Source organism: Salminus brasiliensis, chromosome 7 (assembly GCF_030463535.1).
Source record: "Salminus brasiliensis chromosome 7, fSalBra1.hap2, whole genome shotgun sequence".
Classification (NCBI taxonomy): domain Eukaryota; kingdom Metazoa; phylum Chordata; class Actinopteri; order Characiformes; family Bryconidae; genus Salminus; species Salminus brasiliensis.
The window spans coordinates 29,966,155-29,983,179 of NC_132884.1; the positions used below are offsets into that span (position 1 = coordinate 29,966,155).

At 37.3% G+C, this 17,025-nt stretch overlaps 1 protein-coding gene across 1 annotated transcript; it reads right to left on the bottom strand.

Annotated features, from left to right (window-relative positions):
* Nucleotides 1–6,075: 6,075 nt before the first annotated feature.
* On the bottom strand, nt 6,076–16,455 carry synprb (synaptoporin b). The gene is made up of 5 exons (XM_072683100.1): nt 16,288–16,455; nt 11,983–12,101; nt 9,630–9,828; nt 9,227–9,418; nt 6,076–7,724 (listed from the first exon to the last, which is right to left on the bottom strand). The coding sequence occupies exons 1-5, from the start codon at nt 16,309–16,311 to the stop codon at nt 7,401–7,403; spliced, it is 858 nt and encodes a 285-aa protein (XP_072539201.1). The 5' UTR covers nt 16,312–16,455; the 3' UTR covers nt 6,076–7,400.
* Between the last annotated feature and the right edge of the window lie 570 nt (nt 16,456–17,025).

Sequence of the window (17,025 nt, forward strand, 5' to 3'; positions counted from 1 at the left end):
GCACACCTTATATAGGGTGTTGATGTCATTAGACCACACCCCTTCTCATTACAGAGATGCACATCACCTGATTTACTTGATTGGTAGTTGGCTTTCAAGCTTATAGAGCTTGGAGTAGGGCAACATGTATAATAAGGATGATCAAAATACTCATTTGCCTAATAATTCTGCACACAGTGAATGTGTGAATTGTATGGGATCTTGTTGCTCATTTCTGAGCCGACGCAGTATGTTGTACTATTTTTTTGTACTAGTTTTTATTAGTAGTAGACATGCTTTTTTTATTACTTTTATACTCAGATTTATGGGGAAATTTGGTGGAAATGTATGAAAAATTTATGAGGAAATGTGTGAACCAGTACAAAAGTTTCTATTTTTCTAGTACACCTGTCAATTACTGTAAATGAAATAATGTTTTCCTCTTACATTCTGCCAAAACAGGTGCAGTAGAGTGCAAAGACTTTTGAATGTAAAGGTGCAAAAAATAACTGCAAGAAGAATGCTGCTAGAAGAACAGTGAATTAAAGGCTCAGTGATTCATATTCTGGGATAGCTGAGAGGTCAACACTACATTATGTCTGTTACAAGCATTTTTATCACAGCAAGCTGTTATTAGGCCGTTACAAGGTGAAATGCTGTTAATCTATGGTTTACAAGAAGATGGTTGAACAAGAAGAGTAATACCAGCAACTGAATAGAATCATACCATTTATTACTAAAGCTTATTTGTTAGCTTTAGCAGTGGTTTGAATGAGGAGGCTAAGCATGTTAAATGATCCACTCACAATAAAGTTAAAACCAATCGCATAATTAGATCCTCCATTATGCTCTCCAGGGAGTCTGTTCTTGGCAAGAACAAACTGGTTAAGACTAACTGCTGCAATAAACGCATTGCCACAAGAAATACGCTCTCTTAGAAAATTGCTTTAGTGTTCTGGGGCTCTATGTTGATCTATTAAACTTTGAACAACTAAGTTTCCCATGGTTGAACAAAACTACAGTTTTTTTTAAATTATGTCTATGTATCTTTTCATTTTATATAAAGAAGAACTGATAACAATAACACAGAAACATTTACAGAAGCCAAACAATGAAGAACAAATGTATTTCTTTAAATAAGAAAATATTATATATGGGAATTGTATGCAGTAAGATTATTCTCAGATGGTCTGAAAGGCTGGCTCTGAGTATGATGGCCTTTAACATAATAATAGCAATTCAGTCTCATTCTTCTCATGTCCCTCTGCCACTGTTGTTTGGTAAAGCATCAGATAACTTGTACCCAAATTTTTCAGCAGCAGACAGTCAATAAGCAAGCTTTGTGTGTATATAAGCATATTACCTTTGCATATTAATATGTGTATATTAGCATATTGTATATATAAAATTGCAGGACAAGGATATACTGTACAATCATAGCAACATAGTAACTTAACTTAAAAAGATTAGCCCAAAAAGAAGTGTTTCAATCAGTCGCACAAGACTACAATTACAAGTTGAGGGATAGCCTAATACTAATACTGACCTTGAAGGGACAGATCTACACTGTCAAGTATCAAGTGACACGCTGATTGGTTTATTGCATGTTACGCCCAAAACACACCCATGGTTAATTAAGAGACTTAGATGCTTTTTGCATGTTTCAAGCCACACAAGACTTTTTTTTACTGTTGTTACGATACCAAAGACACACTGACGCCCTAATTCACGCTGCACTGTGCATGGTTGACAGCTCACCTAAAGATTGTTAAAATAGGGCTCAGGGTTTTCAAAAACTGTTACTATGCTTTTTGCCTTACTCCTTACTCCTAATCTCTTGTTAAACAGGTATATCCCTGAAGGCATGCAGTGTTCATGTGGACCAAATTACTCCACCCTGAACCCAGCATATGACAATTAATTCTGTGTCATGTTTGTGTGCCACTTTTTTGCTCCTGTCACAGTCTTCTTTTTACTTGTGAAGACATGTCTTCACTGCAGATGCAGTAAGACATTTTAAGTATAGTATATTAGCCTGCCAAAACATTTGGGCCACTTTGTGTATTAAAATGGTATTGGTATTTTAAATTATTTTTGGATTTTACACCACTTGACCTTTACAATATGATATGTGTAAATCTTCCTCTTGCTCACTGCTCACATAAATAAACTAGCTAGTGTTTCTGCCTGGATCTTCATGAACGAGGGAAAAGCCTTCACTGCTCAGTTCATGGCTGGTTCTGCCTTTTTTCTTAAAGACCTCAGCAGTTCTTCAACAAACAGATAAGTCACCGGTAACCATCATGCAGTCACAGTTAATGCGGCCTTCAATCATGCAAATCAAGATCGCTAAATAGCTTGATGCGGATGTAGTGTTCAAGGTAAAAAGGCCATAATTGGTATAGAACATTTACATTCTGAGAAAGTTCTTTAAATGTTCAGCTATTCACAGTTATTTCTTTAAAATATGAAAAAATGGCTCTTCTATGATGTTACTCCAAATACACAATTTTTGGGACCATTATTTTTTATGAGTGAAAACATGATATTTATAATGGATCTGAAACTTTGAACTACTTTCCCCTTTGATTTCTGTTGTTGTTTTCGGTTCTGTAGCTGCATGATGACCCCCCATTTCTGTGGTGATAACCCTATTGGTGACGAGTCCACCTCAGTGACCATGAACAAAACAGAAGTGTTTTCAGTGGCTCCAGCATAGAAGCAGCTCATTATCTCTTCCCCTTCTTGGTCTCTGCATGAACTGTCCTGACATCATCATTGCTTGGCAGTAGACATGCATATTGGGTTCATGTCCTTCTCTGGATTTTCTCCATCTCAGACTTGCAGAGACTGTATGCACAGGCTGTTCACACAGTAACAGGCTTAAGAAATCAGGTTTTAAATATCTTAAATATACATCTGGTTAATTACAGAATTTACAGGAAATTGTTCTCCTCATTAGAAAGTATATTAATTGTCCAATCAACTTGTGCAAAGTGAACAAAGTGAAAAGCGGGTTTGTTCATATGTTTTGAGGGAGTTTATGCATATACGCTGTATGTGTTTTGTATATAAACCAAAACATATGAACGAACAACAAAACAACCTGAGTTGAAAAATAAAAGAAATCTTTACATGAAAATCATGAGTTTTATCAGTAAACTCTCACTTTCACTGCAAAAAAAATGTACAGACTGGTCTTTGTGTCATGATGAGTCGAAAAACAAAAAGTCACTTGTCTGTGCATGTCTTTTTCCATTTTCAAGAATGTATGGGGCAATCTGTTAATCCTGAAGGGTTGTAGTGATCTTGACTATTAATTGTCTAAAGTTGAGGTGGGGGGCATGGTATTTATGTGTGTCTATGCAAGGCTAGACAAGAGAGCTCTTCAGTCTGAAGTCAGCAAAGCGATTCCAGTGTGGAGGTTGAACATGCAGTTGCAAACTACAGAGGGCAGCAGACACTGTGAACTAACTGCTTCCCTCCAGCAGACTAGAAACCACAGTGAAAATACTAAGACCAGTCCAGTTCACACTTTTTTCACTTAACATGTCTGCTTGCATATCAAGCCATCATCCAAACGCGTTCAGTGTGGAAACAGGAAATGGCTACTAAGAGGATTTGCCTGGAGATGGAGGAGCATGTCCTGTTTTGGGATTCTTGCCTGTATCAGAGCAGTAGGAACTGGAGAGAGATCATGTGCTTTGATCTTCATTCTCATAAGCATGTATGGAACAATCTGCCAGCACTTGTGCTCCTATTAGGACATGCATTAATGAATGAATGAATGCATGAATGGTTTCTAATACTGTAAAATGGTTATTGGGTCAACAAATATGTGGTAACATGCAATTTAACTGATTAACTGGTTTTATTCAAATAATAAAAGGGTTTTTATTCAGCAGTCATATTAAAAACAATGCTCTAAGAACTGAAGTTGTTGGCCTTTTTATAAACACTGTTTAAAAAATGACAGCCAATAGAATGAGCAGTGTTTCAAAACAACTGTAATTTAATTTACACTCTCTTATTCTGAAACTGTCAACTATCATGATTACCATTGGATTTCTAGGGAGCCCCCCCCCAAGAAACCAATAAGTTATATTTTAGTCATTTTAACTGTCTAGTTATAGAAATACACATGTGATTATAACCAACAGTACACATTTTACATATCTTACTATTGTTCCTGTTACGAATTACTGATTGTTACTTGATACTGTTTAATCTATTGTAAATTAACAGTAAAGGCACTGTAACTGATGTAAATGTTTAGCTTTTTGACTATTTAGGAAATGAATAGTTGTCTGTTAAGTTAATGGCAAGTGACTATACTTTTTCTTGTTTTTGAAAAAAATGTTCATTCCACTGGCCACCATTTATTAACAAGTTCAGTTTGTCTGAAAAGTGTTTTTCTTTCAAGTTTTTAGTTAACAATTTACTACTAAACAGTTATCATTAGTTTGATACTGTAGATTCCCCTTATTTCAGTTGAGAATACACTATCCTACATAGCACTGTGATTGACCATCATAAATTCTGCTGCCAAGAGTGATAAGCAAAAGAATTACAAAACCCAGTAAAGCTGAATGCTTTAGCATTTTGATTCATGAGGGTCCGACCAGGAACCTGTCACATGGCCAGGAGGGACAGATGGATGAACAGGAAGAAGAAGAAGGACTGACAGAGAGGCGAAGGGAGGGTCAAAGTAACCCCCCCCCCCCTCTCACCCATACTTGTACCAGCTAATAACTAACACCATAGAGTCTTATCATCTGCTCAGCTCGCACAGATGAGTCTGGGATTAGTTTTAATGCTCAATTCTCCGTAGCTGATTTGAAAACCAGCCCAGATGCACCAAAATCATATATATGAGTCGGCAGTTCTACCTTGCTTGAATGAACTGCCAGACTGAGTAATACAATCTGTCTCTTGCAGAGTGGGTGTAACATGCGTTTAATGATTTTTTCTTTGCAAAAATAGAAAAAGACCATAAGCTTTAAGATGTTTGCTGAAAAGACTGTGTGCAAGGCTCTTCTGAGCACACCTTCCTAATTTAATGCAGAATGACGAAGGAATTACATTTGTTGGCACATTTTCTTTGGACATATGTAATATGTCTATCAATAGAATGCTGCTTATATCAACATGAGCTCCGAAGAACAGTGCTCATTATATAAGAACACTACAATTAGTGCCCTGCAGGCTCCACCTACTGCTCTCTCTCTCCCTCTCTTTCTCTTTTTTTATCTCTTTCTCAATTTCTCTCACACACACACACACACACACACACACACACACACACACACACACACACACACATTTTCTCTCTCTCCATGATATGTAATTGAGCCGTACTAACAGCTGCGGACAGTTCTTAAGTGGTATCCTTTCATTTCCTGTTATAAGCTAAAAGGCAACAGCTACAGACTCGTAGCCACCTAAAGCTGCAATTTCGAAGGCTGGGCACCTGCAGGCAGTTAGCTTCACTGCAGTGGGTCGAAGAATGGAAAACAGAGCCTGTAAGCATGAGGGCAAGCCAGAGCCCTGACAGACCTAGAGATCCTAATTGCACCCTAATAACCCTTCATTAACGAGGCTTAATGAGGAAAACGAGTGTCTTCTCCATGCCTTTGTGTTGAGCCTGAGAAGAAGCTGGCTTTTCGCAAGGGGTAGCTGGAACAAAGAAACAAGGCAGCTCAAAGACTACACTGAGGAGCATCAGACATTGAAAAACATGTTCTGAGGACAGGAAATGAGATGTTGGAACATCACTGCCATGTCATTGAAATTAGTCATATTGGAAATCATGTGTTAGGATCCTCACGCAGAACCTCTTAAGCATGAGAATGGAGGTACAGGAAGGATTATGGTTAGTTCTCTCAGCTACGGAGTACTTTCAAATCCTTATTTGAGTAGGATAATGATAGATACAACCTCAGCTATAAAGACATAGCAATTGCATCTTCACTCTTAAATCTGAGGTGAATATTTAAAAATTAGAAGACTGGAATGAGAAAAGCTTTAAACTAAAATGAAGCTTAGAAGCACATCAATCACAGTGACTCAACAGAATTTGTAATGTTTTATTCCCTTTTCAGACAACAAGGCCGGTTTACAGTGTTGTGTATTGAACTCTACTAGTTACAACATGATTGCATCACTTGTGTTCACTCAGACTTTCTACATCACTACACTTCATGCACTGCACTGAATACTGTGAATAAACAACACAGGCCTTTGATCAGACGTTTTACATCCCCAAACACTTTCTAAACTCAGATTGTGGTTTTGTCACAATAATATCTCAATGACGTTTTACCCAGAGCAATTTACAATTGAATCAGGTCACACAGGTAGGCAAATGTAGCATCAGCTGTCCTGCCCAAGGACTACTCTATTGGAGTAGTGTGATGTGCTTGCCAACGATATCAGTAAATAAGCAGATGAGGCAATTGTTACAAAGACTAGTCAAGATTACTGGACTTGTTCATCTTATTACACTTGAGAAAGTACAGTACTGTGCAGAAGTTCTAGGCATCTGGGCACATTATTTAAAACCATTTATCTTAGCAATAAGAGAATGTTAGAATACTTTAGAAAAGGTGCAGGTAAACTTAATCTTTCATTTAGTAGAAAATATATATAGTTGAAGAACAAAGCTAGGGTCCAGATTTTTTCTGAATGCTCCCAGTCAGCATGTGGATTGTGTTAATTTAATCACCATCATAAGCACTGATTTACCAATCCAGGTGTTGGATTAAAATAATAAAAAAATACTAGACTCCCATGAGGAGAGCATTGGAGATGTTTTAATGAACACAGTGATGTAAAATCAATAATTTTTGAGCGAATGTTGTTTGTATTTATTCCAATATGAATGTTTTACTGAACAAATAAACACATACTGCCCAGATAAGAAGCTGTTTCAATTTCTCAGGTGCCAAAAAACCTTTGCACAGTACTGTATTTGAGAAGAACACCAAATAGATTGTGCACAGCAAAGAAATGAGGCCTTGTAACAGAACCAATAGAAAGATTTAAATAAACCTATTTTATAGGCTAATACATTTGATTTGAATGTAAATAATAATAATAATAATAACAATTTATCATCAGACGTCTCAAAAATAGAAAAGCACAACACTAAACTAGAGAAAGCATTTTCCAAACATACTTGAAAGTCAGCTAAATAACCACTTCTGCCAATGACAATAGAATATACTCATGTAGCCTCGGATCCTGCCACTCGTCTAGGTTTATTCAGCCTCTGTCTCTTTCGGTGTCCCACAGGACGCACGCTTCTCGGAACCTAATTTATTTTCTCTTTATCTTCTCACTCTTTATCTCCTCCCCCTGTCATTTCCCCTGTCCTTCTTTATCTTGCACTATATGCTGTAATCACTCTGAATCCTCTTCTTTCACTGACTCTCATTGATAAATATCAGAGGTCCTCTGGAGGTGGGGCTCCCCATCTGTCTGTAAAGTATGGGCTGTCCCAGAGTGGTCTGCGGCAAGCTGAAGTTTCCACTTGACAGGTCAAAACTGGCCTGGCTGTAGAGCCTCTGTCCAAAGCCTGTTCCGGATTGATCGAAGCTGGTTTGACTGTACTGCCTAAAACTACTGCTGCGTTTCTCGGAGAGGGTTCTGGAGAGGTGACGCTGACCGGAGTTGTGCAAGCCTGTCTCTTTGTAGGCAAACCAAATGTTACCAGCCCACAGGGAGAAGTTCAAGAAGCCGAAGGCCTGGAAGCAAGGGAGGACGGCTCAGTCAGGACCAATTCATTCTCTTAAACAGTAAATGGCTCTTGGATGTTTGATTTGAGAAGAAAAGCTTTAAATAGAGTCTTTATATTGTGTTGAGAGGTTTTAAAGGTTTTTCCACAATTCACATATCTCATTTGCCAAAAAAGGAAGGTTCTTTAAAGAGCAAAATGTGATTAATCTATTGAGATCAAAAAGTGGTTCATCTTAAAAGAACATATTGATGAATCAAGTACAGAAATATTTTCAGTTTGTTGTCATTTATTTTGATGACATCCTATACTCTAAGTCAATGGTTTCTGTTTCTGGAGGACCCCCTGCCCCACCCCCTTTGGGGTTAACACCAAAAAGTGCAAGGTAGGTGGTCCTCCAGGACCAGAGTTGGAAATCACTGCTCTAGGCAAAAACAGCTTCAATATAATACTTAAAAAAGGGTTATTTGATTTGTGACACTAGTGGAACACTTTTTGGTGCTATGTTGGTGTATGGTAATGTCCAATAATCCAATTACCAAGCAAAGAAGCATTGCCAGTTTAAGACAACAATCGCTTCAGCCTAGTGGTGGACAACTTTGTTCATCAAGAGCTGGTATCCAGCACTGTTTGGAGGTTTTCTTGCTTTAAACACCTATGAAACCTAGTAACTAACAGCTGAGTTGAAGTGAAGATGTGTTTGAGGAAGAAAATCTGTGTTAAACAGAAACCTGTGCTGAACATCAGCCCTCTAGGAACTGCCCACGCCATGCTTTACATTCTCTTCACTTCTCTTCACTTCAAGGCTAAACAACCCATATTCAACATTACTTGAAATTACATTTTTAACTCTGATATAGTGCACTTAAAGTGTCTGTGTGGTTCATATCTACCACCAAAAGTTTTTTCTAAACTTAATTTATACCTTAAAATGAAACAGTTACTGTACTCTGTGTCTTTAAGAGTGAAATATGTAAGTGGACTATATTTTGAAAATACAACATATAATTTCAATTTACATTTACATTTACATTTACATTTATGGCATTTAGCTGACGCTCTTATCCAGAGCGACTTACAAGGTTACTCGTATTACAGAGGTGGGCCAATGTAGTGTTAGGAGTCTTGCCCAGGGACTCTTATTGGTGTAGCGCAGCATACAGTCACCCAGACTGGGAATCGAACCCTCGTCTCCCACATGGGGGGTGTAATAGCTCACTGGCAGCTAGTGGTTTTATCTGCTGCGCCACACCAACCACACATTTAAATTTAAATACTTTTATTTTAAACATTTTATGTGGAAAATTAATTTCCCACTAAATTGACCCTTTAATGATGACAGAGAACCTCAGCAACTGATATTTTCAGAAAGATATTCTCAGATGAGAGCAGATGGGGTTTGTAATACTTTCAGACTTAAAGGCTTTCTTTGGGACTTAAAGGCTTTCTCCCAGAATCAATAGTCTGCAAACTTTGTTGATTATTCAGTTTGAGGCTCATAGTGAAACTTACCACCGACATGTTTAGATTGGTCCAGGCGGGTTCTTCTAGTGTCTCACACAGGTTCTCTGGATCTCTGCAGGCAGACATTAACAGCTGCATCTGACCAACATCTGTGGCTGTTTTCAATCCAGAAAGCGTTTTAGCCCAGGCTACTGAACTCACTAACCACAGACCTGAGAAAACCACTGTCACCAAACAATCCTGTAGAAGAAACACATTAGGTTTAAATATGGTGGTCCTGTCAATAAAACACAAAGGCAGCAGGCATCAATTATCATTGTGCAAGTAAAAAATTAGCTTCTCTTAACTTTTATTTATTATTAACTATTTTGGCTTTTTCAGAGGTAAGGAATTTGAACGTAATGAATGAAGACTCCTTTCAGCTCATCCACAGTGTCTGAAAAGCACTCACCACTACAGGGCCTCTGTTCTTTTCTCTGTACTTGTTCTGATAGAAGATGTAGACTACTGTAGCCAGGAGCGAGTACAGAAAAGCAAGAACAGACACTGTAACGAAGAACTGTGCAGAAGACGAGTAATCTCCCTCGAGGAAAATCGTCTCATGCCTCTTACCCTCACAGACAAGAGCATTAAAGTGCACCTGCTGGAGTCTGGAGGAGCAGCACAGGAGAAATATCAGCACATAACTTTCCATAGTACAGTCAGTATATATTCATAAATAATTAGTTGTTATGCACAAGTTAATATATTGATATATTGTGCATCCATACGTCTTACAAATACATATTTTTATATTATGTACTTTTATTATCACATATAATACCATACCTTTGACTAGAAGTGTGAAAATATAATGAATGAGAGAAAAGTGAAAAAGAAGGCCTACTCCTTTCTTAAAGCAGATCTAGAACATTTAGAGCATTTTCTCCATACAATGCTTCTCATGACGTTAGTTTTGAAAGTTCAAACCATGCCTTCAGCTTATTAACATTTAGGAGAAGGCTGTGTAAGAGAGAGGAAAACTCTGCTTTGTGACAGGAAGCCAGTCCCCCCTCTTATATGTGGAGCCAGAAATGATGGATGACAGGGTTAAAAGAAAGGTGACAGGGTGGTGAAGGGTTGCACAGACTTGTCGTAGACATGTGAACAAGGTAAAAATGGAATTTCTAGGAAGTTACATTAGGGTGGAAGGGCTTCAGTCATGTTCCTCCTCCCAAAATGTACTTATTTCATAACTGGAGTTGCAGTTGCTGTTCTTTTACTTTCTAGCTTTTCTGGTGTGTCTTTATCCATCACCACATGTTCAAAAGTATATGGACACCTGTTTGTCCACAAGAACATTAGTGAAATCCAGGACTAATGTTGGATGAAGCTTTGCATTTACAATATGAACAAAGGCTCTTTGTTTCTTCTGAAATCAATGGAATTAAAAAAATGAGATTATTGTTGGCAAAAACATTATTGATTTTGCTACTGTAAATGTCTCTACTGTCCAGTGAAGGATTCCTCCTAGATTTTGGAGAATTGCTATAAAGATTTGATTGCATTAGTGAGGTCAGGATATTGGATCATCAGCACCCCACCCCACCTCACTCCCAACTCCTCAGCTCACTGCAAACGTATTGGATGGAGCACCATCATTCTAGAGAACACAGCCCCACTGCTCCACAGCTCCACAGGGACTGGCACCAATAGGTTCATGTTTACTTGCTCCAGCAACGGGTGCAACTTAAAGTAGCTGAATGCATTCATTAGAAGGGGTGTCCAAAAACAGTTGAACATATAGTGTACATGTGTCTATATCACAAAGCTTCCACTTATTGAAAAGAAGAAATTGGATGGACTCCAGATCACTCCAGAAAATGCTGAATGCTTTACACCCCTCTAGCCAACGCTTAGCATTGGGCATGTTGACTTCATGCTCATGTGGGAAGCATCCAACTTTTTTGGCAATGTTTTTCTGTGGAGACAGTGCAAGCTGTGTGTGTGTGCAAGGGATGGATGTATACCTCTGAGATTGCATTATAAGGATCTTATATACTTCAAGGTTGAGGCATCCTTAAACATTAGCAAATCAACAACAGTTCAAGGTGTAAGTAAATGGGCTTAAATTACATCTACTAATAGATCTTTCTTGAGTGTAGCCTCACTTTATTTTTAAAGAAGTACATTAAACAATCTACTATTGACACTTGAATCATTTTACTGATTGAAGTGCTTAAAACTCTCAGCCTCATCCACTGCCAGGCCTTTAACAGACAGACAAGTCTGCGCAAATCCAATCTAGGCCTGTCTTGCCAAAGGCAACACAGCAATCATTACATGTGGTAAAGTACAAGCTGTCTTTCTTTTTTTTAACACTCTCTGTAATTTAATATTTATTATGTGGTCATGTTCCAGGGAATATATACTTCCCTGCACTGGAAGTGTTCATTTACTTACATTTGAGTACATTATTGAATATTTGAATGTAAGTAAGTTATTTGTGTAGTTTCCTTTCACCCAATTTAGACATGTGTGCTAAATTTAGTCATCAGCCCTTGCAACTGTCACTTTGTATCACAATACAATGCAATGGCTGTGGGTGGATGAAGTCTTCACACACTTTCTCAGAGGCATGACAGATCTGTCACCACATCTGCCTGAGACCCCACTGACTGCAAAGCTCTGCATTGCTGAGAGTGGTCCACTCAAGGCCTCAATCCAATGACAACCAAGTATTGTGTAATATTTCAGGTTTCATTGACCAGCTTCTTTTGTTCAGCTTTGATATCCAGTGACATAAAGATGATGATCACACTTACCTGAACGGATAGGCGAATCTGATACTGATGTTGCTTTGAGTTTTGTCCAGGCATTCCACTTTAACCGTTATCTGGCCAGAATATCCCCCACATAATGCAAATGCAAAAACTGCAAAAAGCTGAAAAATATATGTACAATATATACACACACATTAATAAACACAAATGCATTAAAAAGTTATAATGTTTTGTTTTGTTTGTAAAGTTATTGATTTGTGTTCCTGTCTTCTCTCTTAATTCCATCAGCAGGTTTTATTGAATGAAGAATAACAGAAGATTTTTAGCAGAAGTAGAACCTCTTCTGGTTCCATAAAGAACCATGTTCATAACAGACATGTGTGAGTGTGAAGAACCTTTTCATCAAGTGAAGGTTCTTTAAAATTAAAAATGTCGGTTCATCCCACTCACAAACAAGTGTTTCTGTGGCATTGCCCAAAAATCATTTCAAGCACCTTTATTTTTAACAGTTTAGAAAACCACAGGAAAGAAACATTTCTGGTCTTAGACTTTTGCACATTACTGTACAGAAACTGAACCTCCGGGATAAGTCAATGGAATAAATGCAAAGACTAAAATACAGTATGATACTTTAGTCATCTGCGCAAGGTGATTTTAAATCAAAGCACTTTTCTTATTATCTGGAAGACAGTATATCAGAATAACATGGAAATCTCATATAGACGTCTACAGTATATGAACAAAAGCATTACGCCTCTTAATCATTAAATTCAGATCTGTCATTCAGTCTCATTGCCACAGATGTATAAACTCAACATTAGTGGAAGAATGGGTAGTTTTCCAGCGTGGTACTGTAAAAGGATGTCACAGCTGCAACAAGTCAGTTAATGAAATTTCTTCCCTCCTAGATATTCCACCATCAACTATGAGTGGTGTTATTAAAAAGTGAAAGTGTTTAAGTTACAGAGAAGGGTCGATGAGTGCTGAGGTTAATAGTGCATAAAAGTCTCTGACGCTCTGCTGACTCAATACCTGTTGAGTCAGCCTGAGTCATACCTGAGTTCCAAACCTGCTGTTAGAGCTGCAAAGGAGAACCAACTCCACGTCAATGGCTAATCATTAGGATGGAATGTCTCAATACTTTTGTCTAAATGGTGTATATGTGCTTTAGCCTTGTGAAATCATTTCTTTGTAATTTCATATAGCACTAAAAGGCTCCCACTCTACTATAGCATGCATTAATGCAATTTAAAAAAAAACACGTTATTATAAATAATAGAGGACCCATATATAGAATTCTTGACAACTTCTCCTTGAAACTGCTTCAACTAGAAACAAAGGAGTATAGCATAGAGTGGCTCCTTCTGACCCAAATTAACCTGAGTGAGATTTTCTTCTTAATGCTCTGCTCTTTAATTAGCCTTAATGTAAAGACAAAAAATATATATTTTTGCCTCTTCTTTTTTCTTTTTTTAACATGAAGAGATATTTTAATCTACCTACATGGATTTCAGTCACAAAACCACCACAGACCTCTGAGTACATGTTGCATCATTAGCATCATTTGCATCTGGAGAAGGTTTGAGACATTTTTTACAGAACAGAATGTTGTTTCACCTGCATCACACTCCGAGTTTAACCATAACTTAAATATTCAGGCTTATAGACATGCATATATAACTTATTGCATCACAATTGCATTTTGGATTTTGATACTATTTGATACAGCAAATGGTAGCAAACACACAAACACACACACACACACACACACACACACACACACACACACACACACACACACATTACACACAAGCTAACACTCCAGCAATTTGATTGAAATTGTAAGACTTTCTACCCAACCATGTGAAGTGACTTTGGTAGTAGTGGGCTACAGTGTGACAGAAATGTTGTTATATGATGTTGTGTTAAAGCAGTGTAAAGATTATAATGGTGACCCCATTTACTATGTGCAGCAGTGTTGGCCTACTTATGATATAGCCACAGTGTGACATATGTAGTTTAGTCACAGCATTACTACTGTATAATGAACAAATTCATACTGTAGAACCTGGTCAACATTCAGTGGCGGATGAATTCAACAGTAGGGATATTTTATACTGTAAATCCCCATGGTACCACTGTAATTAGGAGCATGATTTGTTTTCAGCAGTTTGGACAATAATTCATATTTGCTAATGATATATTTACCATTATTTCCAATGCAGATACTTGTTTTTATTATAAGCTCTATTTCTTTTCATTTATATGAGTAACTCGACTCTCCCTACCTCCATTCTATGGTACTGAATTACTGAGCTACTCTGTACTGGGAGAGAGGGAAATACTATAGAGAGACACAGATGTTATGCCAGTGTGCATAGCAGCACCAAAAAAAAAAAACTATTTGTACATACAATTATAATAGAATTTGTTATCTGGCAACATTTACTTGATGACATCATCAGTGTTGCGTGTCCATGTGTACAGCTAGCTAGCACTAGCTGTAGTATACAGCTCTGGCTATACACACGGACATTTATTTTCTCTTCATCATGCTTGTTGCGTCTTTATCTCTTCCTATAGCAAAATTTATTGATGGCCTGTGTATTTAAAAAAAAAAAGTTAGAAAATATTGAAAATTATAAAAAAAAAATTGTTTGACATAAACAGTGTCTTCATTTTACAGTATGTAATTTTTTATTTATCTGAATTTAACATTCATTTATTTATTTTATTTACAGTGTTAAATAATACAGTAATGCATTTTGAAGTAGCCAATAGAACGATGCACTGTATATGCTGTACAACGGTACAATGATATAGACACAGACAAAGCTATAATCTCACATGCAGATACATTTTAGTATGTATATTGCTGTTTTCTTTGTCAGCTGCCTTATTAAACTGTTGCGCTTCAGCATCTCTAACACTAGGGGTTCATCTATGTACAAAACATTATGGTTGCAATAAGACATAAAATTCTAAATTCAACTCACAAGACTGTGGTTAATGTTCATGTTTGCACCATAAGCACAGCTTAAAAACACAGATATTCAGGGTTTTTTTTTTTTACAGAAATCTTCACGTTTGATATGATTCAATTCTGATGTCACAAATTATTTTGATAAATAATATTTTATATTTCAAAAATAATTTACTTCTATAAAACCATGCAAGTTAAATTAAAGACAAGGCAAATTAAACATTCTCCAATGTAACTTTGTTGTCGCTTTCTAACAAGATAGCATGGGTGCATGCATATTATAAGCACCTCCCCCTCCTTGCAAACTTTACTCTGATAGGATGTCCCCAAATGCCTTACTGACAGTGGTTTCCATGGAAGACAGTGAATGTAAGACCCTTAGAAAAGACTGTTAGACTGTTTTGTTGTTTTTTCAATTCGTGTTTCAATACCTACCAAAGTAATTATACGTTACACTATAAATCAGACATCAGAGCTTCAGAGTCAGAGTCTGACTACGCAAACCTGTAGATTTAGGATGTCTATGTTAAACAATGCCACTTATACAGCTATCTTACATGATTTAAATGCCCCTCACAAATTGTGTACTGTGCAGCACTGTAGTAAATAGAAGGTGCATTTGGACATTGCAAGCCTTTCTTTTGTGGAAACAGGTGCTCTCTCTCTCTCTTTCTCTTTCGCTCTCTCTCTCTCGCTCTCTTTCTGTCTCTCTCTTTAGCATTTATCAGTGTGTGCGTATGACATACTCCTCACAATACACATACAAACATTATAAAACATTAGCTTTAAGACATCTATCATAAATTATTAATGAGCCACAGCTAGCTTGCCCCTTGGACAATCAACTTTTTAAACTGGTGTTTACAGGTGTGTCAGTTAGAATAGAAGAGCAACATTATGCAGAGGAAGCAGAGATAAAACTGACTGAAGAATGTAAAGGTTACGCCTTTGGCGTTGCCAGAATACAGAGGCATGTACAGTAAATACATCTATATGCACACATCAACACACACGTTAATTACAGATGTGTGTAAATTAGTTCAAAGAGCAGTGCATAGAGGTGATTAAGGATTAGCATCGATCTTGCACATGTCAGTAAGAGCAGATGAATTATTCAGAAAGGAGAGACTACAAACAGGAGACTGGTGCTGGGACCCCTCACAGTGATTGAATCTGATGAAATAATTGAACCTTCTCTCAGACATGAACACCCAGCCCCACAGTTATTCACACATAGAAGGCTTTAAGTCTATAATTATAACCTATTCTCTGCAAACAACCACAAAAATGACCAAATACATATATAAAAAAGAATAAAATTCTCAACCATGATAAGTAAACTATGGAGAAAAGCACAGTCTTACCGGAGCGAATATGACCATACACATTGATGAAGGCGATTGATCATCAGTCTATCTCTCAAAGAAGGAGTGACAGCTCCTCTCCCATCCAAGGGCTCAGACACTGACAGAGTATTCACTACAAAGACGCATCTACATAGGAACCAGGCACGGTGCGTGTGTTAGTGTGCGTGTGTGTATGCATGTGTGAGTGTGTGTGTGTGATTTTGAGAGACAGAGAGAGAGAGAGAGAGAGGGGGGTGAGAGAAGCAACAAAGGGAAGAGGGGAACCAAGACACATTTAAATAAATAAATTAAGGTGAAACAAAAGGTTCTTTGATAGATTTAAGAGAAGAACCACTTTGGGTTCTCTAAAGAAACGTGTTTGTAAAAATGGATGTTTAAGTGCAAACCCTTTACATCAAGTGAAGTCTATCTAAAGCTTTAAAAAGTCACATAGCTCTCTTCTTTAGTTTGCAGAACCTTCATTTTTAAGAGTTTACCATTACCATTTTTAAAAGAGTACCACTTTTTGAATAATTGATATGCTGCTTTAAAAAATCTCATTTTTGCTCCATATCAATCTTTCCAATCAGTTTTAACAGGAATCAGACTACTCTTTCATGGATGCAAAGGTGAATTGGAAGACAGCTCTAGCACATGTTTAAAACCCCAATGTCATAATTCATGTTATTGATAAAATGACGGTAGTGTTTTCAAAGCATGATACAGTTGTTGCTTTCCAGACTGCATTTCTAATGT